Source organism: Zea mays, chromosome 10 (genome assembly GCF_902167145.1).
Source record: "Zea mays cultivar B73 chromosome 10, Zm-B73-REFERENCE-NAM-5.0, whole genome shotgun sequence".
Taxonomy (NCBI): Eukaryota; Viridiplantae; Streptophyta; class Magnoliopsida; order Poales; family Poaceae; genus Zea; species Zea mays.
The window spans coordinates 3750525-3773249 of NC_050105.1; the positions used below are offsets into that span (position 1 = coordinate 3750525).

Consider the following 22725-nt stretch of genomic DNA (forward strand, 5'->3'; position numbering starts at 1 on the left):
TAAGGTTAAGTTCGACGGGGACACGTGGCCGTCGAACTTATGTGTCCTGCGTGCAGCTGCGAGGACTACACAATAAGTTCGACGGTACCCACGTTCTTAACCTTAAGAACGTGGGTACCCACGTTCTTAACCCTGCGTGCGTCTGCAAGGACTGCACAATAAGTTCGACGGTACCCACGTTCTTAACCTTAAGAACGTGGGTACCCACGTTCTTAACCCTTTTCCAGAAAAAATAAAAAATAAAAAAATAAAAAAATTAGACACACATAATATCACATGCAACACAATATATCACATACAATACAGATTTCAAACACATTGATATATGTTCATATCACAAATTCACACAAGTCCAAATATATAAGTTCACAAATTCACATATGTCTAAATAAATAAGTTCACATATTCACACAAGTTCACATCCATAGTTCACATTTTTAGTTCACAAGTTCAAACACACAAGTTCAAACATTAGCTCCATCGCTCTCGATCAGGACATCGGATTGTTGTTCGTAGCTCCACCACTAGAATTGAGACATCTGTCCGCAAAGTCAATGTGAGGGAAAGGAGTCACTTGATGAGAGCCGGAATCCTACAAAATAAACCAAAATTCTCATAAATACACAACTGGCATTAAATCACATGTACACAAAGATATAGGAAAGCATGATAAACACAAAATGTGGCTTCCATATTTGTGCATGAACATGAACATGAGAGTGAAAACAAACTTCATTTCAAGACGCAGCACCGTGTTATTTAAAATGATGCATCGTGCAAAGGATCCGCGATGTTAAATGTCCAAGAAACTATTTGGAAATTCAGACTTAGACGTTATTCCAAATCTAAAAATTCAGAATTCAGCCACCTAACAGCCCAAAGCATGTCACAATAAAACAGCTCTCACAACACTAAATTCCAGATTCACTAAAGCATGTTCAGGTTAGTTTACCTGACAGAATTCAGAATTTAGTGTTGAACTGAGCACCAAACTAACCAGACAGAGAGTTACTCTACCAACACCTCAGCTTAAAACTTCCTAGATCAGCCACAAAAGAACTCCAAAACAGCTCTCACAACACAAAATTCCAGATTCAGTCATTATTCACAATCTAAAATTTTCAGCACGCTGTAGCTCACGCTGTAATATGTTGTACAATATCCAGACTTGCAAGTATGTCCACTACGAGCTTGATCAAACACCAGATGTATAAGCAGTAGTGGAGTAGTCCCAAAAAAGTCCAATTTGTAGCAAATAAAAGTAGCAAGCAGCATGAATCAGGAACATACCGCTGGTGATGGAAGTGGCTGTGTTTGCCATGGAGGGCGTCCCCAAGGCCCCATTGGATGTGTAGGAAAATAGGTATATTGCCAATTCTATCTAGATTCAAAAGAACGATTTTTTTATCTAACTAGAAAATAGGTATATTGAGTGGAGAAACATAAGTCCAAACATATTTCGTTTTTAGGCCCTTTAGTAGCCTTTCTAGTTCAAATTTTTATAGGAGTGAATTTTATGTTGGGTTAACAAATCTTGTTTGTATGGATGGAGCACGGTTCTTTTCTTGGTATAGCCGTATAGGTGAGAAGGTCTTCTCTATCATGCTATGTCAGGAGCTGTCATACCTCCATAGGTTGTCAGAGTTTTCTTTTATTTTCTTAAGAGGATCTAACTATTTGGATTCAAGATAGAAAATAATAGGGAAGATGATATGGCATACCGGAAGCCAAATGCATGCAATACATGATCCTGCTGCTAGCAACGATATTACAAAGCAAGGAAGGAATTATGGAAACCTGAAAATTAGATGCATAATTTTTGAAGGTTTATAATAGTCGTCTAAAAACAATGAAATAGTTAAATGCTAGAAATTGTACTACTAGAAATAATTTACCTTCCTGATGCTAGAAATATTTTTGTCGACCACTATCCCTTTTTTACACATCAGAGGTCAATTATGATTAAGGGATACATGATGAAGGCACTCATTAGCATTTCGAATTTAACTTATACTGCTATCTAAATTCCATAATCTTCACCTGTGCAAGGAAGCCTCCAATAGCAGGCCCAATAACAAGAGCTATGGCTCGTGAAGATGTAACCTATTACATAATCAATATCACAGACACAAGTTAGTTACAAGTAAAAATAAACACAAAAAACTAAGAACTAATAAAAAAAGTTGAAACAAAGGGTTGCAAATAAAAGGATTGCTCCTACAAGAGAGATTCCCAGAGCTTGGTGCTCTTTCCTGCAGACTTCTGAAGCATAAGCCTAGCAAATGCAGTAGATGCAACCATGAGAACTTAAGAGACACATCATTTTATAAATACTGGTCTAGCAACAAATGTAGTTAGCTATGTACCTTGATGGGTCCAAGTATACCACATAGCAACCCAAGTAATCCCCTAGTCACAATTGCCATCCAGTAAGTTGTGCTAAGTCCAAACAGTGTGTTGAACACAATCCTGAAAAAGGGAACCAGAACAACATTTACTTACTAGGTTAGTCCTGTCAAATTGGATGGATGCTAAGGTTGATCTCACAGTTTGAGTTCATGATCGATCCATACACTGAGAGGATGCTGATCACGATGCATGGCTTCCTTCCATACTTGTCAGCGAACATGCCCCATGGCATGGCGCTGATGGCCCTTCCAAGGAAATAGGTAGCCCCTAACAAGAGAAATTAGATACAGCTAGCCACTGAGGAAGTAAACAGCATCGATAATAAAACAATAGTCAAATGAGACAGTAAAACAATAATAGATGAAAGAAGACGCTGCTCACCAACAAAACCAGCATAAAACCCAATGTCTTGCTCCTCTTTCGCCACTTTCAAGTCCCTGATATCTTGTTTGATTGCAATAAAGGTGAATATTTGTTTTTTTTTTCTGAATCAAATTGTGGAACAGAGCAAGTACTCTGCATACAAGTTAATAGTGAGAAGGCGAAAATTGGGATAAAAACATGCCTACGTACCATGAAGTATAGATAAGGGAATAGTGACTGGACCGACAGTGCTGGAAAGATAAAAAAAAGGTTACCAATGTAAATGTTAGACCTGCAGTAGTAAGAAATCATGAGGTTAAGCTGAACACTGTACGGCTGTACCTGGAGTGTAATGAAAGTATTGTTTCAACAAATGTGTTACTGGTGAGGAAATGTTTGGTTCCATCAAGCATGGTAGCTTTGATTTGTTCAAGGCCAAGGATTCTTACTTCGTAAGAGGTTAACTGGTTTCAGTTCATGTAGAGGATGCCAAATTTAGACCTGCAAGCTAATTGTGTTTTCATGGTGGATAAATACTATGCCAGCCATTGTCTGATACTATGATTCAGAGTAATGACCATACCATTACCAGCTCTGAATAGGAAACATTTGTGCTGCCTCTATGATCAACACTGAATTTTAAGCAATTTCCGAATACTGTAAAGACGGTTGAACTGAAAGCCAACACATATGTACTTGCACGACGGCCACAAACTAGAATACTACCTACAGTTCAGCATGCTAAATAAGTCACCTGCACCGGTTGGGCAAGCCTAATTATGGCACACAAAAAAGCAGCTCTAAAATAAATCAATGAGAAAATGTCACGGACTCCATCCACCTTTTGACACCATAGCGCTACACCACAATTAACCACTCCCCTCCAGCACCTCAACAACACAAGGAACAACTTTCAGCCCAAAATTTCCGAATCCGTTATTGCCCCCCAACTGAAGCTAGGAGTCGAAGCTACAAGGGTTATAACACCAGATCTCGGGAAACGACCGGGGATTGAAGAGGAATCGCGTGTTAGTGTTTACCTTGCGGAGAGGCTCCTTGCTTGCTCCGTCCATGAACCGTAACAATTCATCACCCCGGGCTCTCTTCACGATGCCTAGTTCCCTTGTTCCCCTTCTCGTGCTTTGGGATTCTCGGGGCCGTTTCGATTCCTGGTTCCCTTCATTTTGATGCCTGGTTCCCTTGTTCGCTTTGAATGGTCATTATAAATTTTAGCATTGAAGGTGACAGCAGAGAGAAAATGAAACTAAAAGTGCTGACATATATCTTAAGCAGTTCAATATGATAAACACAAGACAATTAAATAGCACTTAGCAGCAACCCCTACCAATTGAAAATTCCATATACATGACAAGAGCGGTACCAAGCTTCATTACTCCAAATTTACTTTTTAGCAAAAGCAACAGTAACCAAAAGAGATATCAAACTCAAAATAATAGTACTATCAGATTAACATAGATTAAGACAACATTAAACAAACTCCTTCATAAGTATGTAGCAAGTATGAACATTGACAATATTGTGCACCTCCAAGTGCAGAAAAAGGATTTCAGTCCACATTCTCATATCCGTCCCCATGCCAATGCAATACAGATCATTATTCCATAGAAATAATGAAGGATTTCAGTCCACAGTGGGCATACATAGCTAACCTAAAGATTACCACTGAAAATTTTGAAGGAGGAAGTCAGTTTCAGTACCAGTTGCCTAGAGATCCATGGATGGAGAGAGAGGTCGTCGCTGCATCTGAAGCTGCATCTGAACGTCGTCACTGCTAGGGAATCGGAATTGGCTCCGGAGCGAGCTGACATCGGTGGCCAGATTGGACCTCCACATTGCAGATCGACTCTGCCGCCAGGAACGTGGTCTCCAACCCAGACCATCTGCCATTGGGAGAAATGTGTGCTGCTAGACACCATATCCCGGCCAAATCTCCTGTTGCCGCTTCCTGCCATGGCTCCATGAAGAAGAAGAGCGCGCGAGGGTGGAAAGCAACACAGGAAACCACAGCGATGCGCGCGCGTGAGTGGATTGGGGAACCTTGGCTCGCACAAATTCTCGACGGCGCGCTGGAACTGGTACTCTCCCCCATACACCTCCGCGGCGGCGGAGCGAGATCCCGCGAGGCCCTGGATCGCCGCCTTGAGCTTGTACATCGGGCCCTTCCTGCGCTTCCGCGCGTCGGCCTCAGTCGGGTCGCCGTCGCCGTCGTCGGCCTCCTGCTTGAACGCGCGGCACCGCAGCAGGGATGGCCGGTGAGTGGGCGAGGAGGAGGAGGAGGGGGACAGCCGATGATCCGGAGAGCGGTGGTGCAGCGGCGGCGTGGCCTGCTGGTGAGAGAGAGAAGCGCGTGGGTGAGAATGAGACAGGTGAGAGAGAGCCGCGCGTGGCATTGGATTTAGGTTTTCATGATTAAGGTCGACGGTGTCCACGTGCCCGACGAACTTAACTTAAGAACGTGGGTACCCACGTTTCTAACTCGTTAAGTTCGACGGTTTTAGTCAGGGCTGACGAACTTAACTTAAGAACGTCGGTACCCACGTTCTTAACATAACCCATGAACTTAACTCAAGTAAGAACGTCAGTACCCACGTTCTTATTTTTACCCACGAACATTTATCAGTTTCTCGCGTCGTTGCCTTGCATCTTGCTCGGCTTGCTCCTGAGTCCGACGGCGATCTCGTCGTCGGGAGTTCCTTCGTTCCCTGAAGACGCGTTCTTCCGGAGTTTCTCCTATCTCTGAGACCTCGTCTCGCGAGACAGGCTGCTCCGGATCCCGTTCTCCAGCTGCGTGATGTCGTCGAACATTCCTGCGTCGATTCCTTCGTCGGCGGGATTCTCGCTGAGGTGGTTCTTCTCCAGGCGCGGTCGGTTCATCGTCGGAGACGGCGGGCGACTCTGCTCTCCCGATGAAGAGGACGTCGGGGTAGAGCGGTATTGCTGCCGCGGCGACTTTCTTTCCGTTCTCCTTTGAGGTCGGAGGAACGGGAAGAACGACTGGCCTCTCCTTGATCTCCTTCCTTCTCATGATCTGTGTCCATTCTTTCGTCGGGGAAGTAGACAGCGGAGTCTTCCGGGTCAGCGAGCTTCTAGCTCCAGCCTCCCCGGAGACGATCTTGTTCCGAAGAGCCGGAGGTAGCGTTTTTCCAGCATTTTCGGAGTTTGTTGGAGGAGACTTCTGTTCCGGTAGATCCGCGAGGCGGTGTAGAATTCCCTCTTCGTCCGCCACGGATGAGATCGTCCCGAAGCAGAATGTGGATCCGGGACGCATGGTAATCTTGCTGTGGAAGGTGACGGCCATTGAGCTAGCTTGGATCGTCGACACACCCCCTACCTGGCGCGCCAGCTGTCGGTGTTTTGGGTCCGACCGCACACCCGGGGTTGCCCCTCAAGGTGCTTTTAGGAGTAGGACGGTGTCGACGACTGTAGCAAAATGGTTCGTGCCGATCGCACGAGGGACAATGGACAAGATTTGCAGGTTCGGGCCGCTTAGAAGTGCGTAACACCCTACGTCCTGGTGAGTATATGAGCGTGGTTACAAGAGGATTCTCTGGATAGAGGGCGCAGAGAGTTTTCGTGAGTGGCTCAGTAGAACAGGGTCGATCGATCTGAAGGGGTGCCCCCTAGGCCTTATATACTCGGCCGTGGAGCAGTACATGTGATACGATAACAACAAGTAGCTAAAAGATAGTGAACCTCTTGAGTTTATCCCTACGTAACCTTCGCCGACTTATCCTCGCATGGCTCTGTTGCATGAGGGCTTCAGCGCGGGAAAGTCGGGTCTCTGTTGTGATCCATTCGTTCGACGTTGTGGGCCGCCTGTGTTTGCACTAATCAGTCTCACGTCTCCTTTGTTGGCTGTCTCTCCCTAGGCCCACGAAAGAATGACCTTACGAATTATTGGGCCCTTGGGCCGTTCGTGAGGCCTTTTACTTCTTTAGTGGACCCAGGGGATATCTATCCCCCACAACCACGCTCTAGCTTTTCAGAGAACATGTTGTTATATATAACCCCGAATTGTTCAACTATATATTGCAGCTAATGACACTTTAACTTTGTTAAGAATAGCTATTTGGTTTACTTGTGACTTTTTTTAATGCCACTAGTACTGACTTATTAGACAAATGTTCATTCTTTAATCTAGCTCTAATTCTAATATCTACCAGACTATATATCTTGTGTTGCTTACTTAATAAATGCTTTTATAAAAAAACATTTTAAAATGTTGATCTGTTTATTACTGAACATTGATTTGATTATTAGTGTTAACTATAGAGTAGACGAAAGTATGTTTCTTTGTAATTTAAAGGTTTTTTTACCACACGTGTAGTTCATATTTTTAGATCAAAAAAGTGAACAGCCTAGTGGCTACGGCCAAAGAAGCTCCCAACTCAAAAGTGTTAGGCATTGCTTCGTAATTTAAAGCATGAATTTCTTCGTGTGTCATCTCTTCACGCGGTCGCTCCCGGTCCGCACGCACGCCCCCACACAGGAAAAAAATAGTCCGCGCCCTCGCACCAGAAAATAAAAATAGAGGCACTAGGGTTCGAATCCAACCCTAGTTACTAGGGAAGCGATTGCTCGGCTGCTACCGCAGGTTCGATTATATTGCACAAGGATTGATATTGTAAATATAAATATATAGTAATAATTTAAAAATTAAAAATATAATAATACAAACCTAGCAATGTATGGGAACTAACTAGTATCCCCTCAGTCCTAAAATATAATTCTTTCTAGCCTATTTTTTTGTCCACATTCGTTCAAATGATAATGAATATAGATATATATGGAAACTATATTTATATGTTACTCAATGAATATGTAATTAATCTAAAACGAATTATATTTTAGGATAGAGGGAAGTATAAATAAAAGAAAGGAAATTCAAGAGACAAGTACGAGGAGTCGGGGACTTGGGGGAGGCAATTCCCTCAAACGACTAGCTGGCCTCCTCATTCGTTACGCAGGCCAGGCCGCACTGCGCTCACGGCTTTTAGGTTGCACCAGTCCGGTAGCTTGGTCCACGAACGGCCTAGCGGATCCGTTACCGGCAATGCCGACTTGGGCCACGTTCACAGCAGCCCAGCAATGACGGCTCGTCATGTTAAAAATCCGCTACAACTTTGTAAATTCCATACCTCTAGTATTCATGTGCCATGAATCATGAACCTATTGTTTGTCTTGGGAGTTTTCTGGATTCAAACTTACTAATTTATTTTCTGTCTATAAATACCCTGTAAAACTACTGGTAAATAAAAAGGAGAAACCAATCATTTTGTTCCATTTGTCTCGTTGCTTCCTTGTTTTAGAGAAAAATGTATCAGCAATTCTTAAACTTGACACACCGTCATTTGGACCCTAAACTTAGAAAATCAGGAAAACGAGTTTGGAGCTCTTGGACTCTGATGCAAATAAAGCATGAGATTTGCACGGGATAGAGGAAATTAATATATCACAGGTCCCGTTTAGTGTCCGTTCGGTTACCTAGAATTCGACCCCGTTCTACCTCATTAAGAGTATACGTATATACTCTCTTTATTTGTCGCGTTTTAGTTTAAAAATGAACTAGCAAGCCATAAGTATTGGCCCTAGTAGTAATAAACCATTTCAGCCAGGAATCATTCCAGTATTCAATCCGAAGGAACCGGAGAGGGTACATCAGCCCCTCGCCCAGCTTTGTTTTATAGTTTTTGTTTTGTATTTTCTGAATTATTAAGACAAATTTTGTAGTATCCGAGTAGCACATGCAGTGCGTGTCGTCGTACGTGTCATGAAAAAAAGGCGTGTGGACATATGGAACACACGGTCACATATGCCTGCAGCGCATGCGTAACACAGTTTGCAAACAAAAAGAGGTGAGTGTATCATAAGGAACATGCATGCATGGTACAAATTTAAAGTGGGTATACGAGGAAGCAGCGTACATGGAAATAAATAAAGACCGCATGAACTCAAAAATAAACCAAACAGCCAAAAGGACATGGCCGGCTCTCCATCTCCTCTCTCTCTCACACACACAAACACAAGGACGACGTGCGCGGAGAGGTTTTTTATTCAGTAGTAGTAGTAGACATGCAAGTCGTGATCATGCGTAGGTAGATATGGTCATGACGGTCCGATCCGCGGGCGCCGACGACGGCGGGATAGATATGGATCGTCTTCAGGCGGCCGCCGGCGCCGTCGTCGTCGTTTAGGGTTCAGTTCACCCTGCATATATATGCACGGTCATGGAGTCAGTACTATAGCTCAGTAGTCATGCCTGCGTGCGTACGTTCCTATACAAAATTACAAAGTGTATATACCTGGAGCAGTCGGTGGAGGTGCTGATGGTGTAGGGGATGCTGACGCCGCACTTGGAGGGGATGCTGGCGGCGTTGCCGGCGTTGAGGCCGCTGACGCCGGCGGCGGCGTTCTTGAGGCAGTTGCAGGCGGCGCGGCGGTCGGCGGTGGTGCGGGCGGCGTTGTTGAGGCTCTTGACGCCGCTGCAGCAGCCAGCGGAGGGCCCCGAGCCCTGGCCGCGCGCGTAGGAGATGCAGGGCGCGATGGCCGACGCCACCTGCCCGCAGCTGATGGCCGCCTCCGAGGTCGCCGCCGCCGCCAGCAGCACCAAGGCCACCACGGCCGCCGTCGCCACTGCCAACTTCTGCATGCGGGCCATGTTCCTTGAGGAGGGAGGTGCCTGCCGCTCTGCTAGCTCGTCGGGCTGTTTGGAATGCGGCGGTCGGTAGATGGCAAGTGCTTTGCTAGAGCTAGCTGGTGATGAGTGGTGAGGAGAGTTGCAGTGGGATGTCGCTCCTTAAATAGGCCTGTGTACGTGTGATCGGTGGAAAATGGAAATAATGGTGGATGGATGGATGCACGCGTATCGGCGTATGGATGCAAGCTTGCATGGTGGATGTTCCGTCGTCGTCGTCGTCTTCTTCCTTGGATGGCATCGATCCGTGTCCAAGTTATTAAGAGCCGAGCAGGAGGTGGTTGGGTGTTGGAGGGAGGCATGTACAGTATATATGCAGAGTTAATTCATCATCAGCGCAGTAGTAGTATACTAACTGGCTAGACTAGATACTCCTATGTAGCTGGCGCCGCCTAACGCGACTTTCGAGCAGGGTGATGGCGGCAGCCTGAGCCGGCCGGCAGACGTCGTATACGTACGTGGCTCATCTGCGGCGGCAGTCGTCGGAGGTCTCTCTTTCTCTCTATCAGTGTGTCAGTGTGGAGGTAGTTTGCGGTTGGATCTGAGTGCTTATCGCGCAATTAACACGTACATCCTCCGGCCACCTACATTAAGAGACACCACATCCATCATCCATGGACGATGCTTCCAGTAGTCTTCGTCCTCGTCCCTTCCTCCCACTTTCCTCCTTAGAGCGAGTTTAATTAATAATAATAATAATAGAGCCTATATATTATTAGCTCTAACTCCTTACCATATCATCTAAAGCCAACAATAAACACATTCATATAATAAAGTTGGCTCTTAGATAAATCTACTCTCTTCCTGTTTCATTATTTTGTCTTGAAGCTCTTTTAGCACCGGGCCGTCCGCCGTTGCATGAGAACCACTCTCTCTAATTTTTATATGTCTCTTCCACAATAAAAAATGTCATGTAAGCAGACTTAAAACCTATTATCATACATACTCTTGCACTGTTACACAGGCTACAACCGCAAGACAGAGATTGATGGGGGACGCGTACAGCGCAGGAGCTAGGTTACATGCACATTCAAAAAATTCAAGTAGCAGCAGTAGCAGCGTTTAAGTTGTCCAGCAATCAATGGAGCCCACATGTCGATCGGGAAGCTCCGCCACGTCCATCCCGTCGTCCGTCCCTAATAGCAAGGTTAACAGTATAGTCTACATTATGTTTTATGGTCTTGATATATATATATATATATATATATATATATATATATATATATATATATATATATATATATATATATATATATATATATAGTTTATCTATTAAGAGCCATGTGCTCTATATAACTGTGGAGAGCCCCAGCCATCAAATATGCAAACCCACGTCCGATCACGTTTTATGCAAGCGTACTGATATAGCGTAAACGGAAACCCTTTTTAGCGTAAACAGAGTAAACAGTCGTGGGCCCTCGTTCCAGAAATAGCGGCTTAGGCCCACTTTTCACGTGATCAGCCATATCTTCCTTAGTCAGCACGTGTTTACACTATTCCATTCGTCCGTTTATACACAATAGAGAATTAGCGTAAATACTTCAGCCGACCCAGGTTCCCGAAATTCAGGAATTGGCCCACTACCCCACTTCCCACTCGGTCAAACATTTCTATACCCTAACCCCCGCGCAGTCAACCTTCCTGGCCGACTCGCCGCGATTACTCTTTCAACATAAATACTGTACGAGATGCTGTGAATATATGATTATATAGCCAAACAAACCCATCAGTAGCATAGCTCATAACAAATAATTACGTCGCATTAATAGATATAATCCATACAGTGAACTTTTAACGTAAATATTCATAATCATCAAATAGTATCATGATCATAACATTTCAATATCATCCATTATTTATGTATAAATGTTTTACAATCCTGCCAAATTATCGTCATCCGAACCATGTTCTTCAGAATCGGTATGTTTATGTTTTTTTGATGTGGATGTCTCATTCCACTGCGGGGTCATTGTTGAATTTTTGTTTCTAGACCCAGGCGGCCGTCCTCTTTTTCTATCGGCAAGGCTAGCCAATTTAACCCTATTTTCCTCTATAGACAAGTAGGTTCAACTGTTGTGTCCATCAGCAATGCCACATTTTTGGCACTTTCGAGTCTTCTTCTTTTCTCCTTTCGCACCCAGTTTTAGAACTCTTTGTTCACTGGTTTTTATCGTCCTTCCCTTTGGCCTTGCATTAATTGGACGCAATAAGCTTATGTCATCTACATCATATTCCAGTCTCTACATGCCATACAAAGAAGTATTTATAGGTACATATGTTATAATGTCAAATTATAAATAGTTACTAACATTACATATACAAAATATCTGCAATTTAATAAATTTAGATTTCATACCTTTCTAACATCCCCATATTGTGTTCCTTCACAATCATCATTTCCAACAAGCGTCATTTGCAGTTCAGATTGATGATGTGCATCAATATTTAAGCCTCCATCCTACTCATTAGTGCATTATAGTCAATATCACAAATAATGTATAAATCATCCCATTTGTTTGCACTATACATAAATTACATTGTTTTTTTGCCATAATATTACCTGTTGTCGTGAATGTACTGCCACATGCTCCTCGTTATCACATTGTGATACATGTTCATCTTCAGCGTTTCCAACATCATCCTCTTCGCCCTGCAACGTTTAATTTTTACAATTAGCAATAATTAAGTTCTGAATAAAATTTTCAACAATTTTATATAAAAGAACACCCACATGGTTGCCCTCTCCAGTAGTTGCACCACCAGCATCTTCACATCCTATATTTGGCTCTAAACGCCCAAGCATCTCCAACAGTTCATCCATTGTGTCCAAAGCCTTATCACTCCCTGCCTTTGACATACTAGCTTGGTTTACTACCTTCATTGCCTTTTTAAGCAACATTTTTTGCCTATATGATTTTGTTTCTCCATCTTTTCCACTCATTTTCCTGTCATCTCTTGAAAATACCACATCTTGCTTAGCTGAGTATGTGTAACGCTGTAGAATGTATTCCTTAGGTATCCTCTCTAGCTGAATGTGCATGAATGTTCGGATTAGATGCACACAAAATAGTCCTACATTTAAACAAGGGTGCAACATTTCACATTCAGCTTTAATTATTAGCGTATAAATAATACGACGTTATTTCTTAACTCTTGCTTACTTGTGTGTTCCCACTGTTTGCATTCACATTTAAACTTTCCTGCCTCTACATCTGCATTCACTTTGAATTGGTGTTGCCCCCACACGATTCTTTTCGATCTTGACGTATGCTGCACCAACCAATCATTTGCGCCTCCATCTGGATCAAGTGTTATCCTATATGCAGTAGCGTATTTATTGACTCCTCGAATCTATTCATCACAGCCCTGGTGTATGCCCTTGCAACCCTAATTTCGAACATATATAGAGTTGTGGTTTCTTTTTGACCCTGCATATAAAATAATTAGTTACGTCTTGCGAGCCTACTAAATAGTATAATGCATAAATAATATTACATACCATACATCCTAGTGTTTCCTTTCCTTCTTGCATCTTCCTGCTATGCAGTAGTTTCAACATTTGTTTAGCAAACTCATGAAGTGGGGTGTTTGAATCGACATGAGCGCTCTTCGCGAGTTTGTTCATGCTCTCGCTACGTTGCGTAGACACCATAAGCCCACAATAGTCATGTTTGAAAAAAAACAGGTATCCATTCCTTACGCATTGCATATAATTTTCTAAGTGTTCCATCTTCATGCAGGTTGAATTCATCAATCAACAATTTCCATGCAGCCTCAAACTCTATTTCAGTCAATGGATGATGTACTATAGACTGGAATTTTGTCTTAAAATCCGCTTCAGCATATCGTGCATACAACTCATTTAGAAATGGCATGTACCTATTTTGCACATGCCATAGACACAACCTGTGGACTGTGTTTGGGAAGACCCGACGTAATGCCACTGGCATTGCAGGGTCTTGATCTGTAAATATTCATTGTCTGACATTATTATATGCATATTTTTATGTAAACATTGTATGGTACATAACAAAACAAGACTCACATGCATTGTAAATATGCATAAGATATTGAATTTATATTGCATGTACTTCGAGTTTATAGTTATTATATCTACATAAATCATACCTGTCAACATGACTCTTGGTCCTTCAGTCCCCATGCATGTCTTGAATGCATTAAATACCCACTCGAATGTTTCAACAGTTTCATCTCCCAATAATGAGAACCCAAACACTGTGCATTGTAGGTGTTGGTTTGCACCAACAAACATTCCTAGGGGTTTTCCATACAAATTAGTCTTATGAGTTGTATCAAAGGTAACTGCATCCCCAAAATCAACATACTCTCCTTGCTGACTAGCATGAGACAAAAAAATACTCAATATTTTTCCTTCGCTGTCTAACTGGAAATCAGAGAAAAATTGTGGATTATCCCTTTTGCATAATGAAAAAAAGCCAAAAGCTTAGACACATCATTGACATTCTTTTCTCGTTGCTTTGCCTGTTTCCTGTATATTTCAACAAAAATTTATAATTATTACTCATTAACTTGAAATGGATTTTAAAATTTATATAATAGATACATAAAGAAAATGATTCTTACAAATTAGCAATGTCCTTTGCTGTAATTGGTACGTTTTCAGGATCACCATGCATCTCAGACACGAAGTCCATGATACAGTGTTGCGGGATTCTGCTTTGCTGCATTGAACTGAGAAACTCCATGTACTCAGGATCATGAGTCTTGTTGCATTGTAGGTGTTTCTTTACAGTATCCTTCTTAATGAATTCATGATTATGTTCTAAGTGGACTAGATCGATTCTTACGGCTACAATATTTTCTTTTGAGTCATCATAGATTTTTTTAGTTTCAAACCAGCCTTGCATTGTGTTCTCCTCGATGATGTATTACTGATTCTAGGATTACTAGCTAACCTTTCTGTATTTCTACCCTCCATTGAACAATTTAACCACTTACAGTTCTCTCTCCCTATACTTTTTAAGTGGAAAACCAACCTCATATGCGTAACGAATGTAAAAATTGTATGCCTCATCGACATTTCCAAATGTCATACCGATCCTAGGCACCATGGTTGGATCAATACTTTCAGGCTGTGAATTAACATAATCATAAATACAATTAATTTTATATTAGTTACAGTCTTAATGTTATTTAAATTGTATAATAGACATAACCAAAGATAAATAACTTACATGACTTCGGAGGATATTAGGTGTATCTTGTTCATGATCACTAATGGTCCTCATAGGCACCATTTGATTTGCTGCTACCATTGTTTCAATTACTGTTGTATTGCCATCATTGACCCCCGGCGCTCGTAATTCTGCAGGTGGTGTTACTATATTTATCCGTGGACTCGCACCACAGTTTGGAGATATAATTCTTGATGTGGGCGCTGCTGGTAGACCACTGCATGTGTCTGCAAGCCGGCCATCATATTTGTCTAATTATTTTATGAACTGAAGTAATTATTCAATTGCAAATGTACCTGGTGCAGCTCTGTGCAATGACACAGAACTATCATCGCCTGCTTCTTCTTCTCTGCTGTCAGCCATTGTAAACAATGCAATACAATCAGCCGCCACGTTCCTTTTTATATGCCCTGAGCTAACCAATCCCGTGTAAAATGTTTACGCTATTTTGTTCGGTCAATTACGTTCTATAAAGTTTGTTCCTGCATGCCAGGAGATATTGTCGGACTGGTGATAACAACTCGAGAGAATTTATCACGGTTTGTTGAAACAGATTTATATTTACTGAAGTATATGTATCCAGTTACGCCATTGTATGTACATATTTATGCCTCGCGTTTCTGCTTACGTGCATGCTGGGCGATATTTTCGGGAGGCTTCAGTTATGGTTCGCGATTTTATCGTGTATACCATTTTACGCTAAAATACACACGGGTTTACGATCTGTTGGCTTATGATTTACGCTGTGGTTCGACCAGACCATAAACCGCCGAACAAACCTGCGGTCTGCCCGGTTCCGTTTAATTGGCTGGGGCTTCCCGATACTAATGGAAGCCCTGGGCTCTATATAACTGTGGAGAGCCCCAGCCATCAAATATGCAAACCCACGTCCGATCACGTTTTATGCAAGCGTACTGATATAGCGTAAACGTAAACCCTTTTTAGCGTAAACAGAGTAAACAGTCGTGGGCCCTCGTTCCAGAAATAGCGGCTTAGGCCCACTTTCCAGGTGATCAGCCATATCTTCCTTAGTCAGCACATGTTTACACTATTCCATTCGTCCGTTTATACACAATAGAGAATTAGCGTAAATACTTCAGCCGACCCAGGTTCCCGAAATTTAGGAATTGGCCCACTACCCCACTTCCCACTCGGTCAAACATTTCTATACCCTAACCCCCGCGCAGTCAACCTTCCTGGCCGACTCGCCGCGATTATTCAGGCGACGCCAGGGCGATTCCCCTTGCTGCCCTCCCGCCAGGGCGATTCGCCGTCCTCCGCCGCCACTCGCCCTCAACCCTAATCGGTGCCGCCGTTGTCAGTGTCTTGGAGCCGCCCGCCGCTGACAATCCTCCGCGCACGCGTCACATTGTTCTTCTACACGCTCGGCGACCGTTGTCCTGCTTCCCAAGGTGCTCGAGTTCTCTGTAATTTTTATGCACACTCTGCTACTTCATAATCTCCCCATTCATATGCTTCATTTTGTTATGCATTGTGTGTCGTATTCCAGGTGCCCAACTCCATCAACCTCTGTCGGATGTTCTGGCAGTCAATAACAAAGAACTCACAGGTGATATGTTTACGCTAATTTATTTTTTTTACTGCATAAATGTTTTAGCTCTTATTTTCTATGTCTACATTTAAATAGATGAAAATGAATATAGACACATATGTAAAACACATACATCAAGTATTGCACGAACCTATTAATTAACTAACAAATTTCTAATTTTTGTCCATCACCACAAATCTAATGGAACAGAGGGAGTACTTGCTATCTCTTTCCCTCACAATCTATATCTTGGAGTCTGTGAGTGCTCACGCTTCCGTTCTCTCTATTTCTATTTCTTCTCCATCACCACATTAGAAATCTAATGTGATATCTAGTATAGTCTAGCCACTTATATCTCACCCTATTATATATAGTTACCCACTACCAAAATTTAACTTTTTGCGAGTGCTTGACTCTTCGCCGAGTATTTTTAAGCTTCCTTGAGACACTCGGCAAAAAATTTGTTCTCGGTAGTGACTCTAACCGTGTGACTGTCTCTGTGTGTGTGACTGTGTGCCCAGGCAGCCACCACGTACGCCACGGCCCACGGACGCCAAACCTCCCGTGTCCGACGCTCCAAAAACACGTCAATCATTTTTTTCCAAAGAAGAAAAGAACGAAAAAATAAAACAAACAAACTAGCCACGTATGTGAAGTTGTGAGCCCATATGCCCGTGCAACTACCAGTGACGAAAAGGTGTACAAGTGCCAACGTACAGCTACAGCGGCCATCATACATATCTATCCATATCGATCGAGATCTATATCCATCACTGCTGCTTGCTATACTACTGACTGTACTGCACTGCATACGTACGTGCCGAAACGTACAAGAGACTGATCGATGCATGCACGTACGTACGTATCCTCGGTACATCTTCACGTGTCCATGTTCCTGAACGAACTAGCTAGTGTGTATAATATATTACGCATATGCTGTCACATGCATGCATGGGACTCGATCGTGGTTCCACACATCGATCCATGCCGGCCGGCCTCTGCTCTTGCTTTATTTCTTGTGCTGTGCTACCACTTCTTTTTCCATACGTACCATACAATAATTTGGGTTTGGGATGCCCATCCTATATATTTCGTCCGGTAGTTGTAGTTTTGAACAAGGTTTAAATTAAAATTATAAAATTTTGATTACAAATAACTATTTTATTATATAGTTTTCAAATATAATGTTTATATGCATCAATTTGTCTTTATAGTCTTTACATGTACTTTTATAGTATAAATGTATTAAAAAATTGTATTTTTAAAAAAAATTATTAGTCATAGTTATATTTTAGAGACCGTGATGTTATTCTAAACGACAACTAATAGTATATTAGAGTGAGTATAGTAGGAGTATGTACCTTCATCATTCCATCTAGCCATCTACCTAGTACACAGTGGTACACACTTCTAGTACTCGTGCTTGGACTGGTGCGCGTAAAGTGGACGATACCGCGCCCATACTCCGCTCACCACGCCGCCCATGTCCAAGTGTACGCGTACATATAATAATAAATCGATATCGATAATTTTTTTAATAATAATAACTTAAATCACAAACCTAAAATAACGAAAACTTATAACCGTATTTAATATCCTCGCTGGTGTAGTAATTGTTTTTAAAAAAAAACTAGTTTGTGAGCAGAAACTAGCTATAACAATATTACTTCATCCTAGACACGGTGAGACTCAGGCCCTGTTTGGGAACAAAGTTTTTAGAAACCACGGTTTTTGAAATACTACAGTATAATTTAGTCATGACAATACCACAGTTTAAAATACTACAATTTTAAAATACTACAGTAATAAATACATAGAGGTGTTTGGAAGCAAAGTATTTTTTTGCATGCGGGAGAGATGCGCGCGCTGCGTTTTACAGAGAAAACTGAGGTATAAACCTAAGTTTAAAATACTTCAAAAGAGCTGCAGTATTTGTAATACTTTAGTTTTGAAAACAGAGATTTTAGCTGGCTTGCTAAACACCTTTTGGTATATAATACTACAGTTTTTAAGAATACTGTAGTATTCTTCCAAAACTTTGAAAAAACTTTACTCCCAAACACCCCCTCAATGGTTCTATGAAAGCGCAAACACCTAATACGTACTAGTGACCTATCGTTCGCAAAAATTTGTGGAAACATGAAAACCGGTCTGAAAAATTAACCATGGGAAATCAAAAATCTACACAAGAAAACAAGGCCAACATAACACCTAAAACCAGTAAGCTATGACCCACAAAATGTGAAAATCGGTGTAAGACCACGGGCCGGACATCAAAAAATCTACATAATAAAACATACACGATAAAAACAACAACTGTCTCTGTGCCTAGATTATTATGTTTGATATACCGGAGGAAACAAAAGCCCTAGGAAAACACAAACCCAAAATAGCGAAACAAAAATAAGCTCCTCATTATTAGTGTAGTAAATCCAGAAAAAAACTTATTCCTATGAGCAGTAACTATCCAGAACAATATTGTCTCAGACTAGGCACATCCTAGTGACCTTAGGGCATGTACAGTGGAGAGACACCAAAACGGTTATCCAAGCACAGGAGACAACTAAGAGACTATATTGTACAATAGAGTGTCTATAAACGTAGTCTATTAATAAATACAGAATTAAATGTATTTGTATAGCATCAGATCGATAGAACAGACGATAAATTCGTACAGTGGGAAGTGAGGCGTCTGTTGCTACTTGGTTTACGAGCCAGAGGCGTCTCTTCACGGAGAGACGGCTCTAAGATTTTTTTGCAAATAACCCCCTTAAACACCTTAAGAGACTCCACATTAAACACCACTGCACATGCCCTTAGTAGTGGCCTAAGAATACTTGGAACCAATAATTTTGGGACCTCGAGAACACCAAAAACCAATGAGCTATAGCTCCCGTAAAATGGTCAAAACGTGAAAATCGATCGGAGACCAGTTGGCATCAAAAATCTACACAAGAAAATTGACACGATAAAAACAATATGCCTCTGAGTGCCTAGATCGTTATGTTTCATATGTTGAAAGAAACAAAAGGCTAAAGAATCACAAACCCAAGTGAATAAACTCATGACTCTGAGGTATTTAAGCTACTCACAGAGTCACAGAAATAGTAAATCTAAATAAACTTTATTTATAAGGAAAAAAACTAGCAAGAAAATATTGTCTCGACCAAGGTACATCATATTACCCTAAAAATGTCTAGTACTCGAAAGTTCTAGGACCTTGGAAACACTTGTAACTATTGAGCTATAGCTCATAAAAATGATCTAAACGTGAAAACTCGTTCGAGACCCACCACGGGACGTAACAAATCTACACAAAAAATGGGCCCAACAAAAACAATGTTTTTGAGTGCCTACATCACCATGTTCGGAAGAAAGAAAAAGTCTATAAATTATAAACCCAAAATGGGGAAAACTCATGACACCAGTTATTTGAGCTCCTCACGGTGTGGTAAATAAAAAACACTCGTCATTCGTGAGCAGAGACTAGCTAGAACAATATTGCCTCAACCTAGCTAGGTACATATTAGTGGCCTAAGAATGTCAGGAACAATGTTGTATCCAGTGAGATATATGTCGTGGCTTGGTCTACTCGGCTTGAGCCCATACATGCGTGCATGTGCGTAGTTATAATTGGTGCATATAATATAGATCTATAAATTTATTCGATTTGGATAGCCTATAGTTTAGTTTAACCTAAATTAATAATTAATTGGTTTATTTTTATTTCACTGGGTAGACCTAGAACAGATAACCGCACAGCAAGTTATATATTGAGTTATACTATCCGTAGCCCGTAGTGCATCCCTCAAACTTTAGAGGTATTTTAAAGCCGCGGTGAGGTTGCCCCCAAAAGAGCATCATAAGTTTAGAATAGATCCTCCTAGTCGTAAATGTACATTGTTTTCTCTATTTCTTCCTAAATCTTTTAAATATGGTAGACTATGAATTAAATACAGAATTAATATGTACGTATTATTTTAAACTATGATAACTACATAATTTAAAGTATATTAGGAATATGGTGTACCGTGTATAGAGGTGAATTTAGAGGGAGCCATTACATGGAGCTAAGATTTAGAATGATGGAATCTTTTAGAGGACAGTGAAGAAGTAAATGATGATATTGAGAACCGGTGAAGATAGCAAATAGTCGACGTATGAGTATATTAATACCTTCATTCATAAATATATAAATATATGGTATGGTATCGTTGACTTTTTTTAAAAAACTTTGATCACTCGTTTTTATTCAAAATATTTATTTAAAAATGTAAATTTTAAGTCAAACACAGACTACCACCTTAAATGATAAAAACAAATCACAATAAAATAAATAATAACTCATTATTTTTTGAATAAGATAAGTGATTAAAGTTTTTTAAAAAATATTAATAGTGTAATATATTTATGAATAGAGGGAGTATTCGATATGCATATACACAAGGAGGGAGAGGCATGTATGGACACATGCATTTCGCCCACGCGGACGCCATACAGATACAGTACTGTATTGCTGTCGGTGGACGGCGTGCTGCCAAGTGCATGCATGCCAACCTCCCCAACGCTACGCAGCTAGTGGTATTAATGCCGCCGGCGAGCGAGGCTCGTGTCGTACGTCGTCCATCGACGATCGCGACACGTACAAGTCTACCTGCTAGCTACTGTACCATCACCCACGTGTCCCGTACACACGGTAGGACACGAGTAGTATGTACGCAGATAAAGAAAATGAAATACAGAAAATAATTAACAATAGTTAAAAAAGATAATAAAAATATTAAAAGAATAAAATTCACAGAAAACAAAAAAATTAAATAGAAACAAGGAAATAAAAATAAGAAGAACAAACTAGATTAAATAAAAAAAAGAAAAACGGCCACATGGTTTGTGGCTAAATGTGTCACCCTTTGTCTAAGGTTAGTCGTTCGAATTGAATAACTAACTTTAGACAAAAAAGTTAGGCAAAGTATGTCAACTAAGATAGTGAACCAAACATTCACGCAGTGGCCGTACTCATATTCACTCGGTCCCAAACTAAAATTCGTTTTATTTTTTAGCCAACTAGTATAATAATTAATATATATATTCTACGTATGTGTACCATAATCATTCATATAAATATGGACATAAAAATTTAGAGTCAAAACGACTACTGTTTTAATATAGAGGGAGTACATACGAAGAAGACATGTCGTAGATATAAAAAATATTTGTATAGTTAAGCAAGCCTATATATTTTATTATGTCACGTAAACCCACACAAATCTAAAAGAAACATCCCAAAAATGCTTAAAATATTTCTGTAGTTGAGCAAACAAAACGGTTTAGTATGTGATGTAACGCATACAAATAAGAAACGTACATTATAAATGCATAAATTATTTCTTTAATTAAGCAACGCAAAAATCACATAAAATGAAAAATAGAAGATGTCTGATTTGACCAAATCTGTTGGACTGACCAAGTTCTGAGTTTAGAGATGCAAATAACACAACGTACTAAGTTCGAGTACCACTGCTAATAAAACCTGACCAACTTTAAAAGCAATACTCAGCTTTAACTTTCTATTTTAGTGAGTTCATGCACATTATTCCTCACAACTTGTTGAGCGATGAACGTATGTGAGCTCACCCTTGGTGTCTCACACCCCCTCACAGATCAAAAACAGGTACCCCAGGATAATACGCATGAAGGATGGCGCTATGTGTTCGTGAGAGGTCTATGCGTCGTCTCCCAGTCAACTTTGGTTGATGGATCGTTGTCTTTGTATGATGTAATTATTTAACTATTTTGTACATAACTCCGTTATATATTAATGATTGAGACATTCATTTCTGTACCATGGTGATTGGTTATTTAACTTGGTCCTAGTACACGTGGTGATTATGTTCACGCTCAGGTCCCGGTGCCCTCGAATCCCGAATGTGACACCCCAACACACTACTACATACTACTCCCCAGTTCTTTCTTATTTGTCGTATTTTAATTTAAAAATAAAGTAGCGGGCGATAAATATTAAAAAAGAGGTAGTACATGGTTAGGAAGGCCCTATGTATTCCCAAGCCATGACATGCATATGCCTCGGCTGGTGGGCCATAAACATGCCTGTGACGAAGGCCTGTACAGAGCCCAATTAGTGTAAAGTGCCCGTTGCTTTTCCAGTTCTCGGACCGGACATGCAAGCATTCACCGATTACATAATACGTACGTGACTCAATCTGATGCTACATGTTCACTAAGACTAGCGACGGATATATAATATCAGGTAGTATTTGGAAACTTAAATATTTTCTAGGATACCAGAGATGAAGGAAAAAGTTAGCTTAATTTTCTCAATTCCCGGGAATCCAGGAGGGGATTATGTTTCCGGTCTTAGGGCTAGTTTGACATTCCCATTTTTCCATGGAATTTTCAATTTCCCAAAGGAAAATAAACTAATTTTCCTTGGGAAAATGAAAAACCATTGG

The 22725-nt window shown here is 41.1% G+C and overlaps 1 protein-coding gene and 1 pseudogene across 2 annotated transcripts; both read right to left on the minus strand.

Moving 5' to 3' along the window:
- Positions 1 to 343: 343 nt before the first annotated feature.
- On the minus strand, positions 344 to 5139 carry LOC100216807 (major facilitator superfamily pseudogene; annotated as a pseudogene). The gene is made up of 11 exons (NR_152384.2): positions 4491 to 5139; positions 3813 to 3979; positions 2791 to 2925; positions 2574 to 2676; positions 2367 to 2469; positions 2222 to 2275; positions 2041 to 2103; positions 1896 to 1933; positions 1722 to 1797; positions 1291 to 1381; positions 344 to 592 (listed from the first exon to the last, which is right to left on the minus strand). The product of NR_152384.2 is annotated as a major facilitator superfamily pseudogene (transcript).
- A 3516-nt stretch (positions 5140 to 8655) lies between these two features.
- Positions 8656 to 9561, minus strand: LOC103640727 (Non-specific lipid-transfer protein). The gene is made up of 2 exons (NM_001310217.1): positions 9096 to 9561; positions 8656 to 9000 (listed from the first exon to the last, which is right to left on the minus strand). Exons 1-2 carry the CDS (start codon positions 9449 to 9451, stop codon positions 8991 to 8993), a joined length of 366 nt encoding a protein of 121 aa, NP_001297146.1. The 5' UTR covers positions 9452 to 9561; the 3' UTR covers positions 8656 to 8990.
- Between the last annotated feature and the right edge of the window lie 13164 nt (positions 9562 to 22725).

Coding starts and splice junctions, on each gene's coding strand:
- LOC103640727 (NM_001310217.1), bottom strand. CDS start 9,451: ATGGCCCGCATGCAGAAGTTGGCAGTGGCGACGGCGGCCGTGGTGGCC.